Below are 20,253 nucleotides of genomic sequence, written 5' to 3'. Positions count from 1 at the left end.
TACAGGTGGTTGACTTAATACTGTCCTTCAAAGACGTGGGTTAATGTCATGCAAATAACTTAAAAAGATCTTCGGCCTCTGAGTGCACAGCTCTCATCTGCAAGCGCCGAAGTGCCAATAATCCCCATCCCAGCTCGTCCTTGTGAGTGCCGCCTCTCGTTTCAGATGAAAGGAACATTGTTTCAGCAGAGTTTAGCGCCGCACTCCAAGATAAGAACCTGTTGGAGGTGGAGTGATGTAGGCTCGGGCGATCACCGATATATCAGCAGTCAGTGATTTTTTGTCCTTTTATTGAGCTGGTTTTACGGGGGCCGGTAGTAAAATTTAGACATATCGCCCAACACTGGAGTGACACTGGAATTATGTGAAAAGACGTTTTCCACTTAGATGTACATAGTGGAGAAAAACTATTTTATAAGTTTGAAGGATCATTTTGCTGTGTTTCAGGTTTGAGATGTTGTGCTGTGAACAGTTCTAAAGCATGGGAAGCGACGAGGGTCGGACGATATGTCAAAATGTTCCTACCGCCAGCCCGACAAGCTGCGATTGCCAATGTATTTTGTTTTGCGAACCGTTCTCACTGATCGGGCTCTGATAAATGTGCTCCTCATCGCCTCTGTCTGCCAAAAAATAATTTCTCACGCCGGTGTAGAAAGTCTCCAACCACCGGCTCCACTTGGCCTCAGACAATTCTTTGCAACCATCATGCAGAAAAAGACAAACCCTACGCTGGTCTAAAGCGTCAACACACTCCAAGAGCTGCACCTGGCTTGAAGCTCATGGGATCGGTCCAATAATCTCTCCTCTGATTGGTGGACTGCGGTGGATAGTAATCGAGCTTCTGATTCGCTGTGCGTGACATCACTCATTGTGACATCGAAGCCGCGCGGTTCGCCAGGAGCGAGGACGATCCAATAAAATGAACGGCGCATGTGATTTCACCAGGGGGTAAGTGACACGGAGAAGCGGCACACATCGTTGTCGGCGGCGACACATTCGGTTTTTAAGACAATTATTTGCCGAGTTGAATTCCCGAGGAGGCAGACCGTTAAACTAGCGGAATTAAAAGACAAAAATCGCCCCCAAAAAATATTCGTCGACTCAGCCAATCGCGCATTGCTGATATATTCGTCCAATCGCCCGAGGCTAGAACCGACATTTTAAAGAGGTCTGGATTTGAAAAATGGGGAGCCCATCCTTTTCAACATGTAGATAATCAAAGCTGTCTTTTACCACCCAGCCTACATTCTTAAAAAATATTTTTTACATTTTAAACTCTTTAATTGAGCAACCGTAGGAAGACCATTTTCAGGTAGGAAACAGTGAACTTTTGTGTTTTCACATGTTTGGTACCCCTTCATGATATCCCACGACGCTTTTGGGGTCATGAGGGGTTTCATCCTTTTGAAGATACATTTTTTTTTTTTTTTTGAGTGACAGCCTTTCACTCCCGTTTCTGGGCTTTTCAAATCGATGTGGCGGCGGCTGCTGCGGTGATGTAAAGTACAGGAGGACTGACCTGGATTTGTCAGCGTTCACACTTCCATAAAACACTGTTAAAATGAGCGGAATCCTCCGCGGGGTAGGGGTGCGCAGGATGTTCGGCCACGGAATGTATGCTGGTGAGAAGCCCCAAAAAATGGTATACCTGGCCTGTATTAATAATGGATATTGGGTCGATGTTTTGACAGAATTCGACACTGTGCTCGGGTTTTCGGCGGCGTGTGTCGAAATATGCCAGCACCCCATGCGGTTTATAGACTGTTTTTTGGCAAACGTATTTTGAGAAGCATGCTCAGACGGGGGGGGGGGGGGGGGGGGACTGAAAGCAGTCTCGCAGAGAGGCTGCGTGACGAGGAAGAGTTGCCGTGTCGTTGCAGTACACTACTGTAATCGCAAAGTTCATGTGTGGAAAAAAATGAATTTAACAGGGGGGGGGGCAAACATGTGAACCGTCCATTTCTCCATATGTGAAATGGGCACATATTGGGAGTAGGTGACGATATTAGTGTGTAAAGGGAGACCATATGAATTTACCTGGGAGAAAGTCGTCCGTACATCCATGCGTCTCCTCGGATGATTACGCCGTCCCGGTGGTCCGGGGGTGCATCCTGACCCCTAGCTGGTTCTCACACCTCTTTGCGTAGTGTACCCCCTCTTAGATCATTTTTCCAGCTGAGTACCCCCTTCACTGGCATTGGGAGGAGAAAAAAGAAAAAGAAAAAGATAATTAGCAAATGATATATTGTACGTGCATCGTTTGTTTTTTTAACATTATATATAACTAAAACTAAAGACAAAGAAAACACTGATCTAACCAATAACAATAGAAAAACATGTATATAATCATGATTTTGCTTAGTGCTGCACTTGTAAGCTACACATTATTTCTCATTTATTCAGTGTGTATGAACCTATGTACTGTATATGTATGTGACAAACATCTTGAATATTGCGTCGATCGCAGCCTCACCTTCCAAAGCATCTTGTGACCCATTAACCAGCGCTGCTGCTGCAGGATGCTGCATTGCTTGTTGAGGATGTGAGTTGTGGATTCAGTAATGTGTTCTTTATATTTCACCTCTCCATATCTTATGTCGAGCATTTCGATAATAAGGCTGTTGTAAAGTCCTCTCCTAGACAAGAATGTAGGAACAGAAAGTCCATCTCTTTTCAAGCACGAGTACTGAAGCGTTGTGAATTGTCGTGGAAATAATTTGTCTGGTGGCAAGCTGGCCATGTCGTTCTGTAAAACAGCAATAATCTGCTTTCACACACCAGCAAGTGAACGGCTGCCGGAGTAACATGGTCTGTATGAGAGTAGAAGCCTGAAATATGGTGACGTTCATAAGTCAGCTCATGCTGACCATATTGGCCCCGTTTAGAGACTACTTTGCAACCCTATCAAATTAGATTCCGAGTTAATTACACAGGTAAACAAAAACCCCTAATCAAGTATTTTGAGATGTGGAGACATTTAGGATTTTTCTAGAACAAAATTTTACGTAATTGGCGTTTGACCATGACAGAGAAAGCTGCCCTGCAGACTTGCAGTACACAGTCTTTCACATCAGCTTGGTACGACGTGACATCATTCATCTACACAGTCTCATGGTCGACGTCACAGACTGACGCCTCTGAGACATAACTGTCAGTTTGGGGATGGACTTGTATTACTCTTTATTTGTGGATTCCCTCATCAATTTGCTGTAGAGTGGAGGTACAGGTAGAGTAGGGTGGAGGTAGAGTAGAGGTTAGAGCAGGAGCAGAGGTGAGGTAGAGTAGATTAGAGGTAGAGTGGAGGTTAGAGTTAGAGGTTAGAGTATAGGTAGAGTAGAGGTAAGAGTATAGGTTGACGTTAGAGTAGGGGTATGAGTAGAGTCGAGGTTAGAGTAAAGGCTAGACTAGAGTAAAGGTAAGAGTAGAGTAGGGGTTAGAGTAAAGATAAGAGTAAAGGTAGAGTAGAGGTTAGAGTAAAGGTATGAGTAGAGTAGAGGTTAGAGTAAGAGTAGAGGTAAGGTTAGAGTAAAGGTATGAGTAGAGGTAAGGTGAGAGAAAAGGTATGAGTAGAATAAAGGTAAGAGTATAGGTAGGGGTTAGAGTAAAGGTACGAGTAGAGGTAAGGTGAGAGAAAAGGTATGAGTAGAATAAAGGTAAGAGTATAGGTAGGGGTTAGAGTAAAGGTACGAGTAGAGTAGAGGTTAGAGTATAGATTTGAGTAAAGGTAGAGTAGAGGGTAGAATAAAATGTAGAGGTTAGCGTAGAGTTAGAGGTTAGAGTATAGGTAGAGTAGAGGTAAGAGTATAGGTTGATGTTAGAGTAGGGGTAAGAGTAGAGTCGAGGTTAGAGTAAAGGCTAGAGTAGAGTAAAGGTAAGAGTAGAGTAGGGGTTAGAGTAAAGATAAGAGTATAGGTAGAGTAGAGGTTAGAGTAAAGGTATGAGTAGAGTAGAGGTTAGAGTAAGAGTAGAGGTAAGGTTAGAGTAAAGGTATGAGTAGAGTAAGGGTAAGAGTATAGGTAGAGTAGAGGTTAGAGTAAAGGTACGGGTAGAGGTAAGGTGAGAGAAAAGGTATGAGTAGAGTAGAATAAAGGTAAGAGTATAGGTAGGGGTTAGAGTAAAGGTACGAGTAGAGTAGAGGTTAGAGTAGAGATTTGAGTAAAGGTAGAGTAGAGGGTAGAATAAAATGTAGAGGTTAGCGTAGAGTAGAGGGTAGAGTAGAGGGGTAAAGTAAAGGTAAGAAGAGTATAGGTAAAGTAGAGCAGAGGTTAAGAGTAGAGGTTTGAGTAAAGGTAAGAGTATAGTTAGAGGTAGTTGTAGAAGCAGAGTAGGGGCTATTTTCCTTTTGGAGTAAATCTGTTATTTCCTTTGAGTGCTTTGATGTCGGTTTGTGACGTGGATGTTTCTACTTAACGAAACATGAATTATTCAATCAATGCACCAGATTATTGACAAACAACACTTCTTTGAGCTTGTGTTACTTTACTTGTCATTCATTTGAGCGAACCGCTCCCCATGAGCCTGGGCGAGGCCTGTACTGTGTGAGCAGACTTGTAAAAAGGTGAACCGGTGAATGAAAGTGGAGGTGTAACTCCTTTTTTTTAAATATATATATATATTTATGATTAAATACCTTTCCTGTATTTACTTTGAACAAACAGAGCTCTGGAATGCTTCGAGGCTCTATTTGAACGTTACGTTTGAACAGGCGCTTGAGAGCCGTTCTCATCCCTCGTGCTCTGCAATGCCGTAACCTTTGACCTTTTTGAGAATGACTTCATTTTCATCCGTTGCCAGCGGATGCAGATACTGAGGGTAATGTTTCACCTGAACTTTGGCAGCGTTTGTATCGCCAAACAAAGGCCGAGAGCAAAGCCTCGGCGGCGCGGGTAACGATACCTGTCCCCCCAAATGAAACAGTAAGTCGTTTTATTTGGAGGGACGGGCAACCGGGGGGTAAAAAACAAAAAAAACAAAAGGATTTTCGATTTAACATTTTACTGTCAGCGCGGAGACACCGCCGACGGTCATTTGAACGTCCCTGAACGGAGTAAAAGCCCCAAATTTCCAGAGTCGTCCTGACTGTTTTGTGCAACATCCCCATGAAGCCTGGAGGTGACGACGAGGATATTATGCCAGTTGTGATCGTATCGTTCACGTTATTACCGGTTAAATTTTTAATATGATAAAAAAAAAATAATAATAATCATATCGTGATAATGGCAATATTCCGACTTGTTAACGCAGTAGCGATGGGCGTGAATAATATTTTTTCCATTTTTAGTCGAGGGCTCACACGGCCAAGACGGGGGAAAAAAACGATCACATTACTTTAAACGATATATGATCCAGTCTCACACCGTTAATTCCTTTTTAACATTTTATTATAAATACAGCATTTTAATTTTTGTTATTAAACAGTTTAGCTTACCGCGGCCGCCACTTCCGGGTAGGGGAAAGGACCCGTGGGCTGTGTAAGCCGTCCTCTTATGTGCCTGAAATAAAAGGCACCTGTCGCCCCCATGAGTTGTATTTAAGAAATAGATTGTATGGCCAATTTTTCTTTTACCGTGCAACAAAAATGTTTTAATTACTTTTTTTTTTTTTTTTTTTTTAATAATTTCTTTAACTGTTTAATTGATGGTATTAATCTGTCTAAATTCCTATTGTCGTTTAACGGTTAAACGGTTAATTATTAACCTTATTATTGTCCCTAATATCCACATTACTAACGATTGTTGCCCTTATGTGTAAATATCTTATGAAAGCACCCCATAGTCATTCCCACAAAATATCGTCAAACTAACTGATGTAATGTGTGTTTTCCCAGGCACGCGGCGTGGCGGGAGCCCGCCTTCCCGTACTACGTCAACAGCGGCTACGCTCTGGCCCCGGCCACCAGCGCCAACGACAGCGAGCAGCAGAGCATGTCCAGCGACGCCGACACTCTCTCCCTCACCGACAGCAGCGTGTACGTACAACATGCAACACATCCAAAGCATCACGGATGATGCCTTCTCAAATTCCCGCAGGGAGGGAAAAGAAATAATAGATAAATAAATAGACCCGACGGGCGAGGGGGGTGCCCACGCTCACTGCGTTTTATGAATGGCACCGGATCTAAAGTAGTGTGTGTGTGCGTGTGTGTGGGTATGGGTGTGGGTGTGGGTGTAAGGAGGTGGGTGGGTGGGTGGGTGTAAGGAGGTTGTCCTCTGAGGGAGCGATCAGGGGCAATTTGCACACATTGTGTTATTGCATATTTTTTATTTTAGATGTATTTTGTTTTCCAAAATCTCCTTACTGAACGGAAAAACAGAAGCAGCACCCTGCCTCCGTCTGGATTTAAAGATTTCCTCCGCGAGCTTGAGCCCCGGGTACACGCTCCCACGTTGCCCCCGACAACCACCCGGTGCATTTGCCTGCCATGTTTACATCTGTATGACAGCGTTTTGCGTGTGACATCTCTGTCACTGTAATCTGATATTGGCAAAAAAATAAAAAAATAAAAAATATGTGAACAGCTGAACAAAAAAAATCATATCTGGACAATAAATCCAAATTGAGCACCAAGGCTTGCAGCGTGAACGTAGCCTTTGTGATAATATCCACATCGCGACATGAGACCAGATATAGTCTGGGATTTTGGATATTGTGCGATAGTTAAATGTTGTCTTTGAGGCTGCGCTCCAATAAAGTTATGCAGTTTTCTGAACTTCGTCTTATCAGCACCTCTACCTGCTTGGTCATGATCCACATTACGAATGATTTCTTGCATGTAAATATCTAAGGGAAGCGCCAATAGTCGCCCCCAAAATCTCGCCCAATTATCAACATCGAGGTATTGATAAAATAAATATTGTGATTGATTTTGTCACTATCGCCCAGCACCGCTGCTGCTGTATTAATTTGTTATAACTCGTGAATAGAGGTTATATTTTTATTGCATGGATTGTTCTGATATCTCCCTCTCAAGTATTCATTTATAGACAGAAGTTTTATTGAAACGTCAACGACACATCAATAAGCAACTATTCAATCCTCCAATATACTCAAAAAGAAATGTTCATTTCCGGTCCCGAAAAAATGGGGGTGGGGGGGGGATTGGGCATTTTTTCGAGGAAGCAGCTTTTACACCTGGTAAGACCTGATGAGGCTGAAGCCACACTGACTTCTGCCTCTCATCCGCTCATTACTGCAGAATTTCTCGCGCACAACACGAATAAAAAACAGTTTAAATGCGACACGTTGGTGTCAGATTTGTGTATTTTTCAAAAAAAAAAAAAAAAAAAAACTCCCTAGAACCAACATGTCGGCAACATCCAACCAATTGAGTCCTTCCTTGGGTTTCGGTTCAGTGGAGCGATTTCAGATTTAACTTCAAAGCCGCCGCATGAACACCATGTTTATTCATGAGCGCGTCTCATCATCATAACAACAACAATAGTCATGATAACAATAATAATATGGGGTGTTGTTTGTTCCAGGGACGGGGCCCCGCCCTACAGACACCGCAAGCAGCATCGGCGGGAGATGCACGAGAGCGCCAAAGCAAACGGCAGAGTGCCACTACCTCACATCCCAGTGAGTTATTTTGGGTTTTCCCTCTTCCAACCCCCCCCTTCTCCATTTCTTCACACCCCTCCCTCCCTCTCTCTCTCTCTCTCTCTCTCTCTCTCTCTCTCTCCCTCTCTCCCTCTCTCTCTCTCTCTCTCTCTGCATCTCTGCGTTATTTCCTCCCTCCATCGCCAAAGGAGCGTTGGAGGTGTGTTTGAGCTTCACGCCGTGATGGATGGACGGTGGGAAAGCTGTCGAGCTGCTTCTCCTCAGCTCTGGGTGATTTGGGTTTCTTTTTTTTTTCATTTTTTTTTCTCCTCCTCTGTGGCAGCTCTGCTATTCCCCCTATTCCTTTTCTCTTGTCTCTCTCTCTCTCGCTCTCTCTAATGAGGCCTCGCAGAGTCAAGCCTCCGCTCTTTGCATCCCATTAGAATGCAGCGGATTGACTGCACTTTAGCGTTGAAATGTCCAAAGGATATTTCCGCCCCTCCCTCCTCCTCCACCCCCCACCCCCCCCCCCCCCCCCCCCCCCGACGAATGAATCACGACTAAGAAGTTTGATTCACGCAGCAACAGGAATTGGGACGCGCTCCTAAAAGGCGTATTGTGTACATTATTTATCCGTTTTCCCGCGACGCGCACCGTATTTGATCACCCGCTCGTTCAAAGGCCGTGCGCTGAAATCTGGAGGACGTGGACGTGCCCCGGGGATGTCTGGTGGAGGTTTTGATTAAAGATTCGATTTTTTGCTCAAGGCGGTTTTTGATGATGTATTTAGTTGGGGTTTTTGTTCATGTTTTTTGGTCATGTTGAGCACTCGACTTTGAATGGCCACGATAGGCATGATAAACTCGCCGTTTGCTGGTTTATAAATATGACACGCGTCCCACCACACCACACATGCCTGTTCGGAACGGGCTGATTGTTTTCGGCGGGAAGCCCCGCCCCCGCTGGCTCGCTATTTCTCATGGAAAGCCCCGCCCGCCAACTGGCTCGCTGGCCGTTGTTTATTGAAAGTTTATTAATATTACTGGTGTCATGTGTACAAATTGCACTTAATTTGGCACCGCACGCCGTTGGGTTCCCAGCAATACACCTACCAAGTGTAAGGTAGAACGGATTGACGGCTGTCGAGATAATCAAAGTACACACACACACACACACACACACACACACACACACACACACACACACACACACACACACACACACACACACACACACACACACATATATATATATATATATATATATATATATATATATATATATATATATATATATATATATATATATATATATATATATATATATATATATATATATATATATACACACACACACACACACACACACACACACACACACACATACATACATACATACATACATACTGTACATTCAGAGATTCCTTCCTTTATACTTGACAGATGACAGATGAGCTTTTAGTACGTGTCGGCCTTCACTTCCAATCAGTACAATGTGTGCCGTCAGTGGAGAGAGAGGCCACGTTGTCCTGGAAAAGAGAAAAGTCCTTGAGTCATTTGGAGGCGAAATTGATTGATTTGAGAGCTCATTTCTCTTATAATTGTTTTTAAATTTCATTATTTCAGTCCGTTGTCCCCCGGCCCACCCAAGGACACATAACAATGACATCCTTCAAAGTATTTAATGAAGTGTTCTCCTGCTGATGCCGTTCCTGTCCCCTCTAGCGCACAAACCGGATTCCAAAGGACATCCACGTGGAGCCGCAGCGCTTTGCAGCCGAGCTGATCGGCCGCCTGGAGGGAGTCCTGAGGGAGAGGGCTGCCCAGGAGAGGCTGGAGGAGAGGCTGCAGAGAGTACGACTGGTAGGCTGGCTGTCTGTGCCTCCGTCCGTCTGTGAGAATCTGTAGAGAGTGCGACGGGTGGGACAGCTGTCAGTCTGTCTACCAAACAAGTATTGATCTATTATCTCCGTCCATCTATCTCTCCCTCCACCAATCCATGTATCCATCCATCTATTCCTCTACCTATATATTGTCTGTGTCCCTGCATCCATCCATATGTCCCTCTGCCTATCTATGTATCTATCCCTCCATCCATCGATCTCCTCCTCCGCCCGCCTATTAATCCCTACACATCTACCCTTCCATCCATCCATCCATCTGTCCCTCCATCCATCCAGCCATCCATCCATCCATCTGTCCCTCTATCTATCCATCTACCCCTCCATCCATCTATCACTCCACCCGTCTATCTGTCCCTCTGCCTATCTATGTATCTATCCCTCCATCCATCGATCCCCCCCCGCCTATTAATCCCTACGCATCTACCCCTCCATCCATCCAGCCATCCATCCATCCATCTGTCCCTCCATCCGTCCAGCCATCCATCCATCCATCTGTCCCTCTATCTATCCATCTACCCCTCCATCCATCTATCACTCCACCCATCTATCTGTCCCTCTGCCTATCTATGTATCTATCCCTCCATCCATCGATCCCCCCCTCCCCCCGCCTATTAATCCCTACGCATCTACCCCTCCATCCATCCAGCCATCCATCCATCCATCTGTCCCTCCATCCGTCCAGCCATCCATCCATCCATCTGTCCCTCTATCTATCCATCTACCCCTCCATCCATCTATCACTCCACCCGTCTATCTGTCCCTCTGCCTATCTATGTATCTATCCCTCCATCCATCGATCTACCCCTCCGCCTGTATCCCTACACATATCTACCCCTTCATCTATGCATCTATCCCTCCATCCATCTATCACATCATCTGGCTATCTATCCTTCTGCCTATCTATGTATCTATCCCTGGATCCATCGATCTACCCGTCTACCTATCCCCACACATATCTACCCCTCCATCCATCCATCACTCCACCTGTGTGTGTCATGCTTATGCCTTTGCTGAGTTGCTACCTTGGTCTATTTGGGATTCGGTTCTGATCAATTTGTCTCGGGCATCACACCCGGCGCACGCTGCCGGTTTGATGCCACCTGGACGCCCCTGAAATGAAATGAAATGAAAATGTTCCCTCTGTAGTCGGAAGCAAAGGCAGAGAAAAACCGAAAAAAATTCAACAATGCAAATCATCTTACAAAAACAAAACTGTCGGTGTTTCATATCTCTTTCAAAGTGACCAGGCAGTCTATCCCTGGACTCCGGCTCTGATAAAATAAGTGGCTTGTTTTTTTTTCAGCTTGTTGCCTTATTTTTGCATTTTCACGCCATCTATAGGAACGATAATTCAAGATAATTCAAAACGCAGAGGAACATTCCTCCATCTGGATGGACGCCGCCAGGGCGCTAATCAGCCCTGATCTAAATTGAATCTTTATTCAATTTAAAATATATACATTCCAGCGTGTGCGAGGCTTGTTTACACGCTGGTGTGAGGAGTTGTTGGAAAATATTTCGCCTGCTTTTTTTTTTTTTTTTTTTTTGGAAGAAAAGTCGAATTTTCTCATCCTTGTCGTCTTGTTTTCGGATTATGATTCATATCAGATAATATATGTAATCCACCGCAGGCGCGTTTCGGGCCAGACGTGAAAAACAACCTTTTTTCGTCCGAAAGATTATAGTACATTTATGTTCCTCGAGTGGTTTTCTATCTCTCAGCGTGTTTTCAAAACTAATTTTGATTTCTGAATATTAGATAAATCTATAAATAATAATAACAATAAAGTGGAGGCTACATGCTCTACGTTGAGTCACTCACCGACTCTTGAACTCAGGCCTCCTTCCTTCCTTCCTCCCTCCCATCCCTTCCCTCCTTCTTTCCTTCCTCACGCCCTTCTTCCTCCCTCATTCCGTCCCTCCTTCCTTCCTGCATTTGCTCCTCCCTCCCTTCCTTCCTGCCTTCCTCCCTTCTTCACTCCTTCATTGCCTCGTAACTTCCTTCCCTCGTTCCTTACTTCCCTTCCTCCTTCCCTTTCATCCTTCCTTGCGCCCTTCCTTCCTTCACTGCCTCCCTCCCTTTTCTTCTTCTATCCTTCCTCCCTCCCATCCTCCCCTTCTTCCATGCTTCCTCACTACCTCCTTCTTCCCTCCTTCTTCCCACCTTCCTTCCTGCATTTGCTCCTCCCTTCCCCCTTTCTTCCTTCCATCCTTCTTCACTCCTTCATTACCTCGTAACTGCCTTCCCACCTCCCATTCTTTCTTTCCCTCTTCCCTCACTTTCATGCTTTATTGCGCCCTTCCTTCCCACACACGCACACACGCACACGCACACACATACACACACCCACACACGCACTCACACAAACGGGCCAATTATATTATGACGGGATATGGCGGGATGGGAGTCTTCTACAAGACGAGGAGAAGTGTAACCAGACAAAGTGTGATTGCTCTGTTTCCTCAAATATAATTACTTTATTTTGGTGCCTAAACCTTGGAGGTTTGCTGTCATTTCCAGATGTGTCCGTCCGTCCTCCATCGCCCTCTGAGGCCAGATCGGGATTTTTCCATCACCATTGCATCGTGAAACACCCTAGATAATATCCTAATATAACATATGTATAGTGTATATAAGTTCCTAATATGCTTGCCACTGCCTGTTCGGTCCCATTGTCCCAGCGTTTAGTTACGTCCCTCCTCCTACTACCAGCAGCCACAAGACATGATAACTGGTCACATGTTTTCCATCCTAAAATCTGTCTCTAAATGGGATGTCCCTGGTGGTTTTAAGTGTTGTTTAATTAGTTGGAGATTAATTGTCATACAAATTATTTTGGTAGATACTTTATTTAACCCCACAGAGGGGATTTGCAGTGGTACAGGAGTGCACGTGAAAAAAATTGGGTCATAATAAAGTATTAAAAATAGGTAAAAGGAAAATGGCAATATGCAAAAACTAAGAATTAGCTGAAAAATGTGCAACATACAATGAACCTAAAAATGAACGAGAAGACAGGAAAAAATGGAAATATACATTAAACCTAAAAAATAGCAATAAACCAGAAAAATAAACAATATTCAACAAGAAAAATAACCAAATGATAACCAACAACTATACACTTAAAAAAATACAATTAATAACAATAACTTAACTATTTAATGGTCTTCTTTGTATTTGATGTCACTATCGCAGTATGCCTATATGTAATAATACACATGCACCTTATGAAGAAGACACATTTAATGACATTAAACTTGGAAATATTAATGTTCAGCTTGACACTTGATCCCTCGACATTTGGATGAAAATATATAATTATGCCAGTTTAAAGATTTTGTAAAATGATTGCAATCAGGCATATAATGTCTAGGACAGCTCTAGCTGATAACACATAACCCACTTGAAGATAACGTATTTTCATAGTATAGAGTAGGTTATTTCACATTTCTACAAAATATATTACAGACAAAATTTCTGCCCTCAGATCTGTAGCCAGGTTGGCTGCGTTGAAGTGAAACATAAAACAAACAAAATATTGAATTGGCCAAACATTTAACACTTCAACCACAGCCACGCAAGAACGCGCTGCATGGATCAGTACACGGTGGAAATGTGACATCTGGGGGCTGAAATGAATATTACATACTGTATGTCCTTGTTTGTCCCAATGAAAGAAAAAGAAAAATGACGATGTGGTGCACAGTTAGATTATTCATTAATCTCATTTCACGTTAGTCCTTGCAGATTGATAGAGAGATGATAGATACGATTCCGACGTCACAGGAGCTCACATCAACAAAAGGCAACAATGGCGCAGTAATAAGAATAAAAATAAAAAGAAAGAAACTGGTCCTATACAATAAACCTAAATATTTACTAGGAGATAGAGAAATTGATTAGCGATTTGCATTAAAAAAATAAAAATAAACCTAACAATACACAACACATTTTTTGGCAATATTTAGTAATCCAATCAGAAACAATAATAAATATAAACTTTTTTTTTCCTTAAAAAAAAAAAAAGCAATAAAATAAACAATCCAAATCCAATTCACAATCCAAAATGTATTTATTTATTTATTTATTTGCTGACGATTGAAGGGGTTCATTGTCCTAAATTTGAGCACTCGGATTCAGATCAATACTTCATTGTCCAAAATGGAGGAACTGTTCCCTCAGCCAGCACAACAACAAAGCACTTAACAGTCCAAACAGCCGAGCAGACACATCCACATTGGAAATACGTCTGCAGTTATTATTTTTCATTTGTTGAGGTCCTTAATGGCCAAGGGGACATAACTCATGCTGAAGCCTTTTTTGCGTTTCATCACCCTGTCCTCCGCTCTGGAAAGGCATTTGGAGCGGTGTGATGATATTAATTGTCGAGCTGTCAGGGAAAATCTAATCATGTTGTTGTGTTTTTCCTACTTGAGGAGGAGGAGGGCGAGGAGGTGGCTGTGTACAACTCTGCTCCATCGTCCGCTCACAGGCTTCCTGCCGGCGTCCATCCCCAACACTACCACTCCCGCTACGCCGAAACCGCCGCCACCAACGGCGTCGCACTGCGCGACGCCCACGAGGAGAACCCCGAGAGCATCCTGGACGACCACGTGCAGCGGGTCATGAAGACGCCCGGGCGCCAGTCTCCGGGCACGGGCCACCACTCGCCCAAGTCGCGCTCGCCGGACGGCTTCCCGCTCTGCGCACCGTCCTCCGCCCAGGGCAAACACGCCGTCCCCCGCGCCGCCGCCGCCGCTCCCGCCCCCGCCAGGCACGCCGGCCACCACCTGCACCACCACAAGCATGCCCATCACGGCCACCACGCCGCCGCGGGGAAGGCCAGGGAGCAGCTGGAGACGGAGGCGGCCATGCGTGGGCACGGCAGCGCGGCCTGGAGCGCCGAGCTCACTCACTGTCACTACGCGTCAAAGTCTAGAAACTATGCTGACGGCATGAGCTCCTCTGCCATGGACCCTATGGGATGCAGGTAGAAACGTATAATTATATCCACCTCATATGTGTACCGTATATGAAATATATAGATATGGGTTGTTGTGGACCTTCAGGCTTACTTTATGCGAGGTGCTGAACTCCCGTCTGAGCTTCACGGATTACTTCACTTGAGAGAGTTTCACACTCGCAGCCTATGACAAGGCAGCCTGCGGCAAGTCTGAACGTTCTGGAAAAAGAGGCGGTTGTATAGACGGGGCCCCTCCTGTTGGGGGGGGGAAAGTCCCGGTGTGTGCGAAATCTACGTCTTGTTTTAAGTCGCACACGCGGAAACGGGAGCGTCTTATGACCTTCGCAGGATAACACAGACACACACACACATGCAGTCCCCACGCACAAAGAACACCGTGGACATCGTGCCACTCTGGCTACGTTCACACTGCAGCCGAACAGTATTTTTTATTTTTTATTTTTTTTTGGTCATACAGTATGTGATACGGGTCTGATTTTTTTGGGGTAACGTCGCAATGCGACCTGAACAGTCGAATGGGGATGTCACTCTCGAGCGACGTTGGTCACAATTGCGCGCTAGCGGGAGTCACTCGGTGGAAACAAACGCAGGTAACAGCTGCGATGGGGGTCGTCAGTGGAGCGACAGTGAGGTTAGACCTCGCAGGCATTCGCGTCACGATCACAGCCGTCAAACGGTGGTTCGATATCGGAATGCTATTCAGAGTGTAAAAAAATAATAATAAAGACCTTCGGATCTGAAAATTAACAATTCGGAGGAGAAGATGCAGTTTTTCAGCAGAAGTGTATATATTTTGTGGATGTAGCCTATGTGCAAGGGGCGTGTCATCCCATAAACAAGTCCTGGCCGCAGGAAGAAGAATCAGTACATGATGTTCAATGATCACATGGATGGAAGCGTCATTATTAGTCACGCTTCTTGGATTTCCATGACAAGATAGATGGATGTCTATACATATGTACAGTGTAACGGTGCTGCTCCATGTTAACTCTGTGGGTAGATGTGTACCTGTATTATTTTTAATTTAGATTTTATCTCCACCTTTCTTGACCTGCACTGTTTTTGCTAATTTGACACCTTATCATATCTTATAAACTTACTACATATTACTATAATATATAGTAATAACATAATTTATACCTTATTTATCTGTACCTATGATTCATCCTGTATAAAGAATCGCATGTTTTTTTTTTCAAATGTTATTTGTATATATTTGGCTATTTCTATTCTTTATTTTGGCAAATCTTTTTGTGCTATTTTTTCGATATTTGGCTATTTTGGGGGGGGGGGGGGTTTTAAGGCTATTAAGCTTATTTTTTTTTAATCCTAATTGTCTTTTCTTAAACGCACCAATCCCCACCGCGACATATTCCTCATATATAAAAACATACTTGGCCAAATAAACAGATTCTGATTCGGATTGTAATGTATCATCATTTCCTTTCTTTGTTTTCTTTCTCATTCTGTTGATGTTCAGCAGCAAAGGCGGGGCGCAGGTCAAGAGACCGCTGAGGAAAGGCGAAGACATGCCTCCGGAGGAGATAGAGCGCAACCAGAAGATCCTCCTGTGGATGATGGACGGGGAGAAGGAGACGGTTCGCCACAAGAGGAGCCCGTACGGGTGAGCGAGCCGACATATGGAGCGTCTCCGCCCCCCGCCGCCGCCCGGCCGCCCGCAGCCCGGTGACCCTGTGTGTGTGTGTGTGTGTGTGTGTGTGTGTGTGTGTGTGTGTTTTTTCCAGGAGCACCACAGGCTCCAGGAAGGCTCCGGGCCACGAGGGGCCGGAGCGGCCAGGGGGAGGAGGAGGTGGGCCCGGCCCCTGGCTGGGCGCCACGCAGGTCCTGCGGAACCACGTGCAGCCCTCCCACCCGTTCATCCAGGACCCCACCATGCCGCCCAACCCGGCGCCCAACCCCCTCACCCAGCTGGAGGAGGCGCGGCGGCGGCTGGAGGAGGAGAGGGTGAAGTCCGGGAGCGTCCAGCCCAAGCAGAGGTGAGGGAGGACGGAGCGGGCAGCGCTCGTTCACCGCGTGGGTTGTGTAATGAATACGGATAGCGGCTCCAATCTCATTTCGAATGATTTCCACTTCTTGTCTTCTTCGGAAGTGTGATGGATTTGAAGAAGGGGGGAGAAGATCACTCATCAGACCGCAATTTTCCCCGTGGTTGGTCAGATTTTGAGTAATGGGGATGTGTTATTGAGGGGAAAAGAGTGCATGATGCGAGTGCATGGTTGCCCCGCCCCCTAGCCCGCCCTGTCGGCCTGTGTCTAACTCCTGGGATTGTCCGATCCCCCAGGTATGTGATGGAGGTGATCCAGAGGGGTCGAGCTGCCCTCAGGCCAGCACTGTTCCCTCCGCTCGGCGTGGTCCCCGCCGTCTCCGACACTGAGCTCTCCGAGTGCGAGTACGTCTAAAATGTCCGCCATGTCCAACCAACCAACCGACCAACCCACCCACCCCGTGCCCCACCCCCCCTTAACCCTAACCCCATCTTCTCATCCTCCCATTCCCCTTCCCATCATCTTCCAGCGAGCACCCTCTAAGGCCTGGTTCATACCTCCGCCACGCCCGCTGCTCAAAATGAACTTAGGGAAACTTGCGACGATGCGACGCCCTTGTGCCTCCCTGTGCGACTGCCTCTCAAAAAGAGCTATTACCCAATTGCCGTCCATTAACTGTTGAAAGGTCACTGGTCATGTCGGTTGAGAGTGTTTTGTGGGTTTTTTTCCGCCATTATTCATTGACGCAACCCAGCAATTTGGGGAATTGGGTGTACAATTTTAAGTTTTATGTCGATCAAAAGTGTGTTTTGGAGCTTGAAAATTGCAGTAATTAAACAAGCGATTAAGGCATTGCTGACTGCAAGTGTCCACCGCCACGTGCTGGATCCCAACAGACCAACAAGTCTTGGACACCTTTCACCCCATTTGTGCATCCAAATACATCTTTTTTTGGGGGATATTTTCAGTTTTCAAAGACTAGATTGCAGCGTAGTTTCTGGGGGCTCGTCTAGGAATGTATTACCGATACCAGTTAGAATAAAAACAACGCTGTGCTGCATGAAATACCACGGCTTTTCCTGACGAAACTCTTCGGAAGCTTTTTCCTTTTAACTTGCGATGCATGAACTTGCGCCGCCGACGTCAGTGTATCAAAAACGAGTGCACTTGGACCATGAACCAGGCCCCGGCGGACCACCCCACACACCCCATAGGTCACACCCCACACACCCCAAAGGCTTGTCCAGGCTTTGAAATGATCCATAGCCACCGATCACTAGAACTAATGACATTTTGTCCTGTTTTCCTTTTGTGTAATACCATCCTGTAGTGTCCCAACATACACCTCTGTGTTTTTCTCGTTGTGTACATTTCTGTGGCCGCGTCCTCAGAATTGAACGCGCGCGTTTTATTACGACCATTTCACGAGTTCCAGACAAAAGCTCCGTTGTGTGCCGAGCTATTGGGCGTGCGGCGCGGTGGATCGTCACGAATGGGAGTTTGAAAGGCGGTAAACCAACCTTTAAATATTTATAGACAGAATAAAGTCGTGCCAGACTGAAATCCCAGTTCCCGAACATAAATGACTCATGAACGTCTGCTGGTTATACCTCGCGAGTTAGAATATGGTATCAGAAAGAAAGAAAGAATGAAAGAATGAAAGAAAGCCCAGAAATTGTTCAAGGAGTATGTTTTCTTTTGTTGTCAAGGGAATACAGAAAAGCTGCAGATTTCTTTTTTTTGAAAAGACCATTGTTTTGTCCCAGAAACCAGAATTTATTCGATGTTTCTCTGATGGCACTTGTTTTGGGCCCCAAAACATCAGGCCCGAGAGGAGGACGGCGAATACTGAAGCCGGCTTTACACTGAATCCGACAAGCGACAAAAACGCAGCGGTTGCTTCCGCATATGATCGAGAGTCTGGGATGCGTTCAAATCTTTCAAATTTTGCGACATATTTTAGGTTCCGACCCCAAGACCATTTTTCTTGGAAGTAAATAAGTTGTGCATATAGAATAATGGCAATATTAACGTTGGATGTCACCATATTCACTATCGGTAAATCTATTTTTATCGTAATGAATTGTTGTTTTTTTCCCCCCACACATTGCATACTATACATTACGTTATTAACTCATTCATAGAAAACTCATGTACTTGGAGAAAGTCATGCTCTCCCGTTTTCTACGACATATTTGGCGATCCGAGATCCAGACACTTGCACTACGACAACCACCAGGGGGCGGTGTTCCCGACAGTTGGACCGTCTTTACAATTGGCTGTGAAGCCAGCTTTTGCGTTCATCTTAAACACTGGTTTCTAATGACGCCTCTTCAAAAGAAACTTCCGTTGACCATGATTTGAGAAACTCATTTGCTTCGGTTTAATGCTCTACCGTGTGCAGCGTTGTGGAATAGGCTCATCCTTTGTATAAACTCAGAATTCTGATTGTTTTCTTTCTGCGACGGTTGTTGCCCGGCAGACACAAAGCAGCTAAGAAGCCGGCGTGTGAGAACATCACGGTGGCGTACTACTTCTGTGGGGAGCCGATACCCTACCGGACGTCGGTGAAAGGCAGGATCATCACACTGGGCCAGTTCAAGGAGCTGCTCACCAAGAGAGGGAGCTACAGGTGAGAGTAATGGACCTATAAATACTAAACTGGATTAAGTAGATCTATATATCATATGTCCGCAAGAGAGGACTGTAAGGACATATGCGGCAAATATTTGATATTAAGACGAAGAAAAACCCTCACTGTATTTTAATTTATCAAAAATAATTTTAACCTTTTTTTGGACATAATATCTACATTTATATAATAGATGTTTTAATTATAATGTAATTATATTTGAATATAATAATTACATTATTTAATATTTTATAGAATGATATTTAATTGCGTTTTATATATATATATAATAATATAATTAATTAAATCAAATTCTTACATTTTCTAAATTGAATTGCACTTTTTAAATAATTTAATGTAATTTTATTAAAATAACACAATTTTTTTCAAAGAGGACAGCCATGTTGCAGTAAATATTGTCAAAACAATGACTTTCCATTTTGGCCAAACAAAAACCGTCCTTCCCTTCCATCCCAACCAACCTGTTTCCAGGTATTATTTCAAGAAGGTGAGCGACGAGTTTGACTGCGGGGTGGTTTTTGAAGAGGTGCGCGAGGACGACGCCGCGCTGCCCATCTTCCAGGAGAAGATCATCGGCAAAGTGGAAAAGATCGACTCAAGCGGAGGCTGAAGGGGCGCGGCCGTCGTTTAAAATGGGGGGGGGGGTAAAAAAAGAAAAATGTTCAGGACGATTTGACGGGACGACGGAGCGGAGCTGGCGGATGGAGAAGAGGAAGTGAGCAGAGCGGAGACTTCGAAGAGAAGAAAGGGAAGCGAAGGAACGTCGGATGTGGACTTGGGGCCGAATTGAAAAGTAAGGAGAGAAGTGGACACTGTGGGCGGGAAACACGCGGCTTTTTAAGGCTTTCAAAAGTCCCTGAAGAAAGTCCTTGAAAGTGGAAATATTTTTTGGGTCTGGACGAGAGGACCCGCTGTGACGTGTAGCATTGTATAGTTTGGATTATCTTGACGAGAGAGCAACAAAATGGCTACTAAAAGCTACATATTTTTGATATGAGAAATTTTGGAAGGTATCCTTTCTTTAATTAAAAAAAAAAAAAAACGCACTTGTAATTTTTATATGTAATTGGTACAAGATGTGTACAGTTTGTCTGTTCGGAGAAGAAGAAAAAAAACAAAGTTTTATATATATTTAAGTATTTAAGAAAGTCGTCTTTTTTTTTTTTT

The 20,253-nt window shown here is 44.7% G+C and overlaps 1 protein-coding gene across 1 annotated transcript in view; it reads left to right on the top strand.

The window, feature by feature from the left end:
- The window catches only part of axin1 (axin 1), a gene marked incomplete at its 3' end in the record, with an annotated part of 26,858 nt that extends 7,162 nt beyond the window's left edge, over positions 1–19,696 (top strand). Inside the window, exons 3-11 of the mRNA XM_080010073.1 lie at positions 5,828–5,968; positions 7,482–7,578; positions 9,264–9,401; positions 13,880–14,433; positions 15,908–16,051; positions 16,173–16,424; positions 16,730–16,837; positions 18,916–19,065; positions 19,558–19,696. Coding sequence (XP_079866199.1) covers positions 5,828–5,968; positions 7,482–7,578; positions 9,264–9,401; positions 13,880–14,433; positions 15,908–16,051; positions 16,173–16,424; positions 16,730–16,837; positions 18,916–19,065; positions 19,558–19,696 — 1,723 coding nt within the window. The remainder of the gene's footprint in view (positions 1–5,827; positions 5,969–7,481; positions 7,579–9,263; positions 9,402–13,879; positions 14,434–15,907; positions 16,052–16,172; positions 16,425–16,729; positions 16,838–18,915; positions 19,066–19,557) is intronic.
- Positions 19,697–20,253: the final 557 nt, after the last annotated feature.

Source organism: Zeus faber (genome assembly GCF_960531495.2).
Source record: "Zeus faber genome assembly, chromosome: 11".
Lineage (NCBI taxonomy): Eukaryota > Metazoa > Chordata > Actinopteri > Zeiformes > Zeidae > Zeus > Zeus faber.
This window is presented reverse-complemented; position numbering and strand designations above follow the sequence as displayed.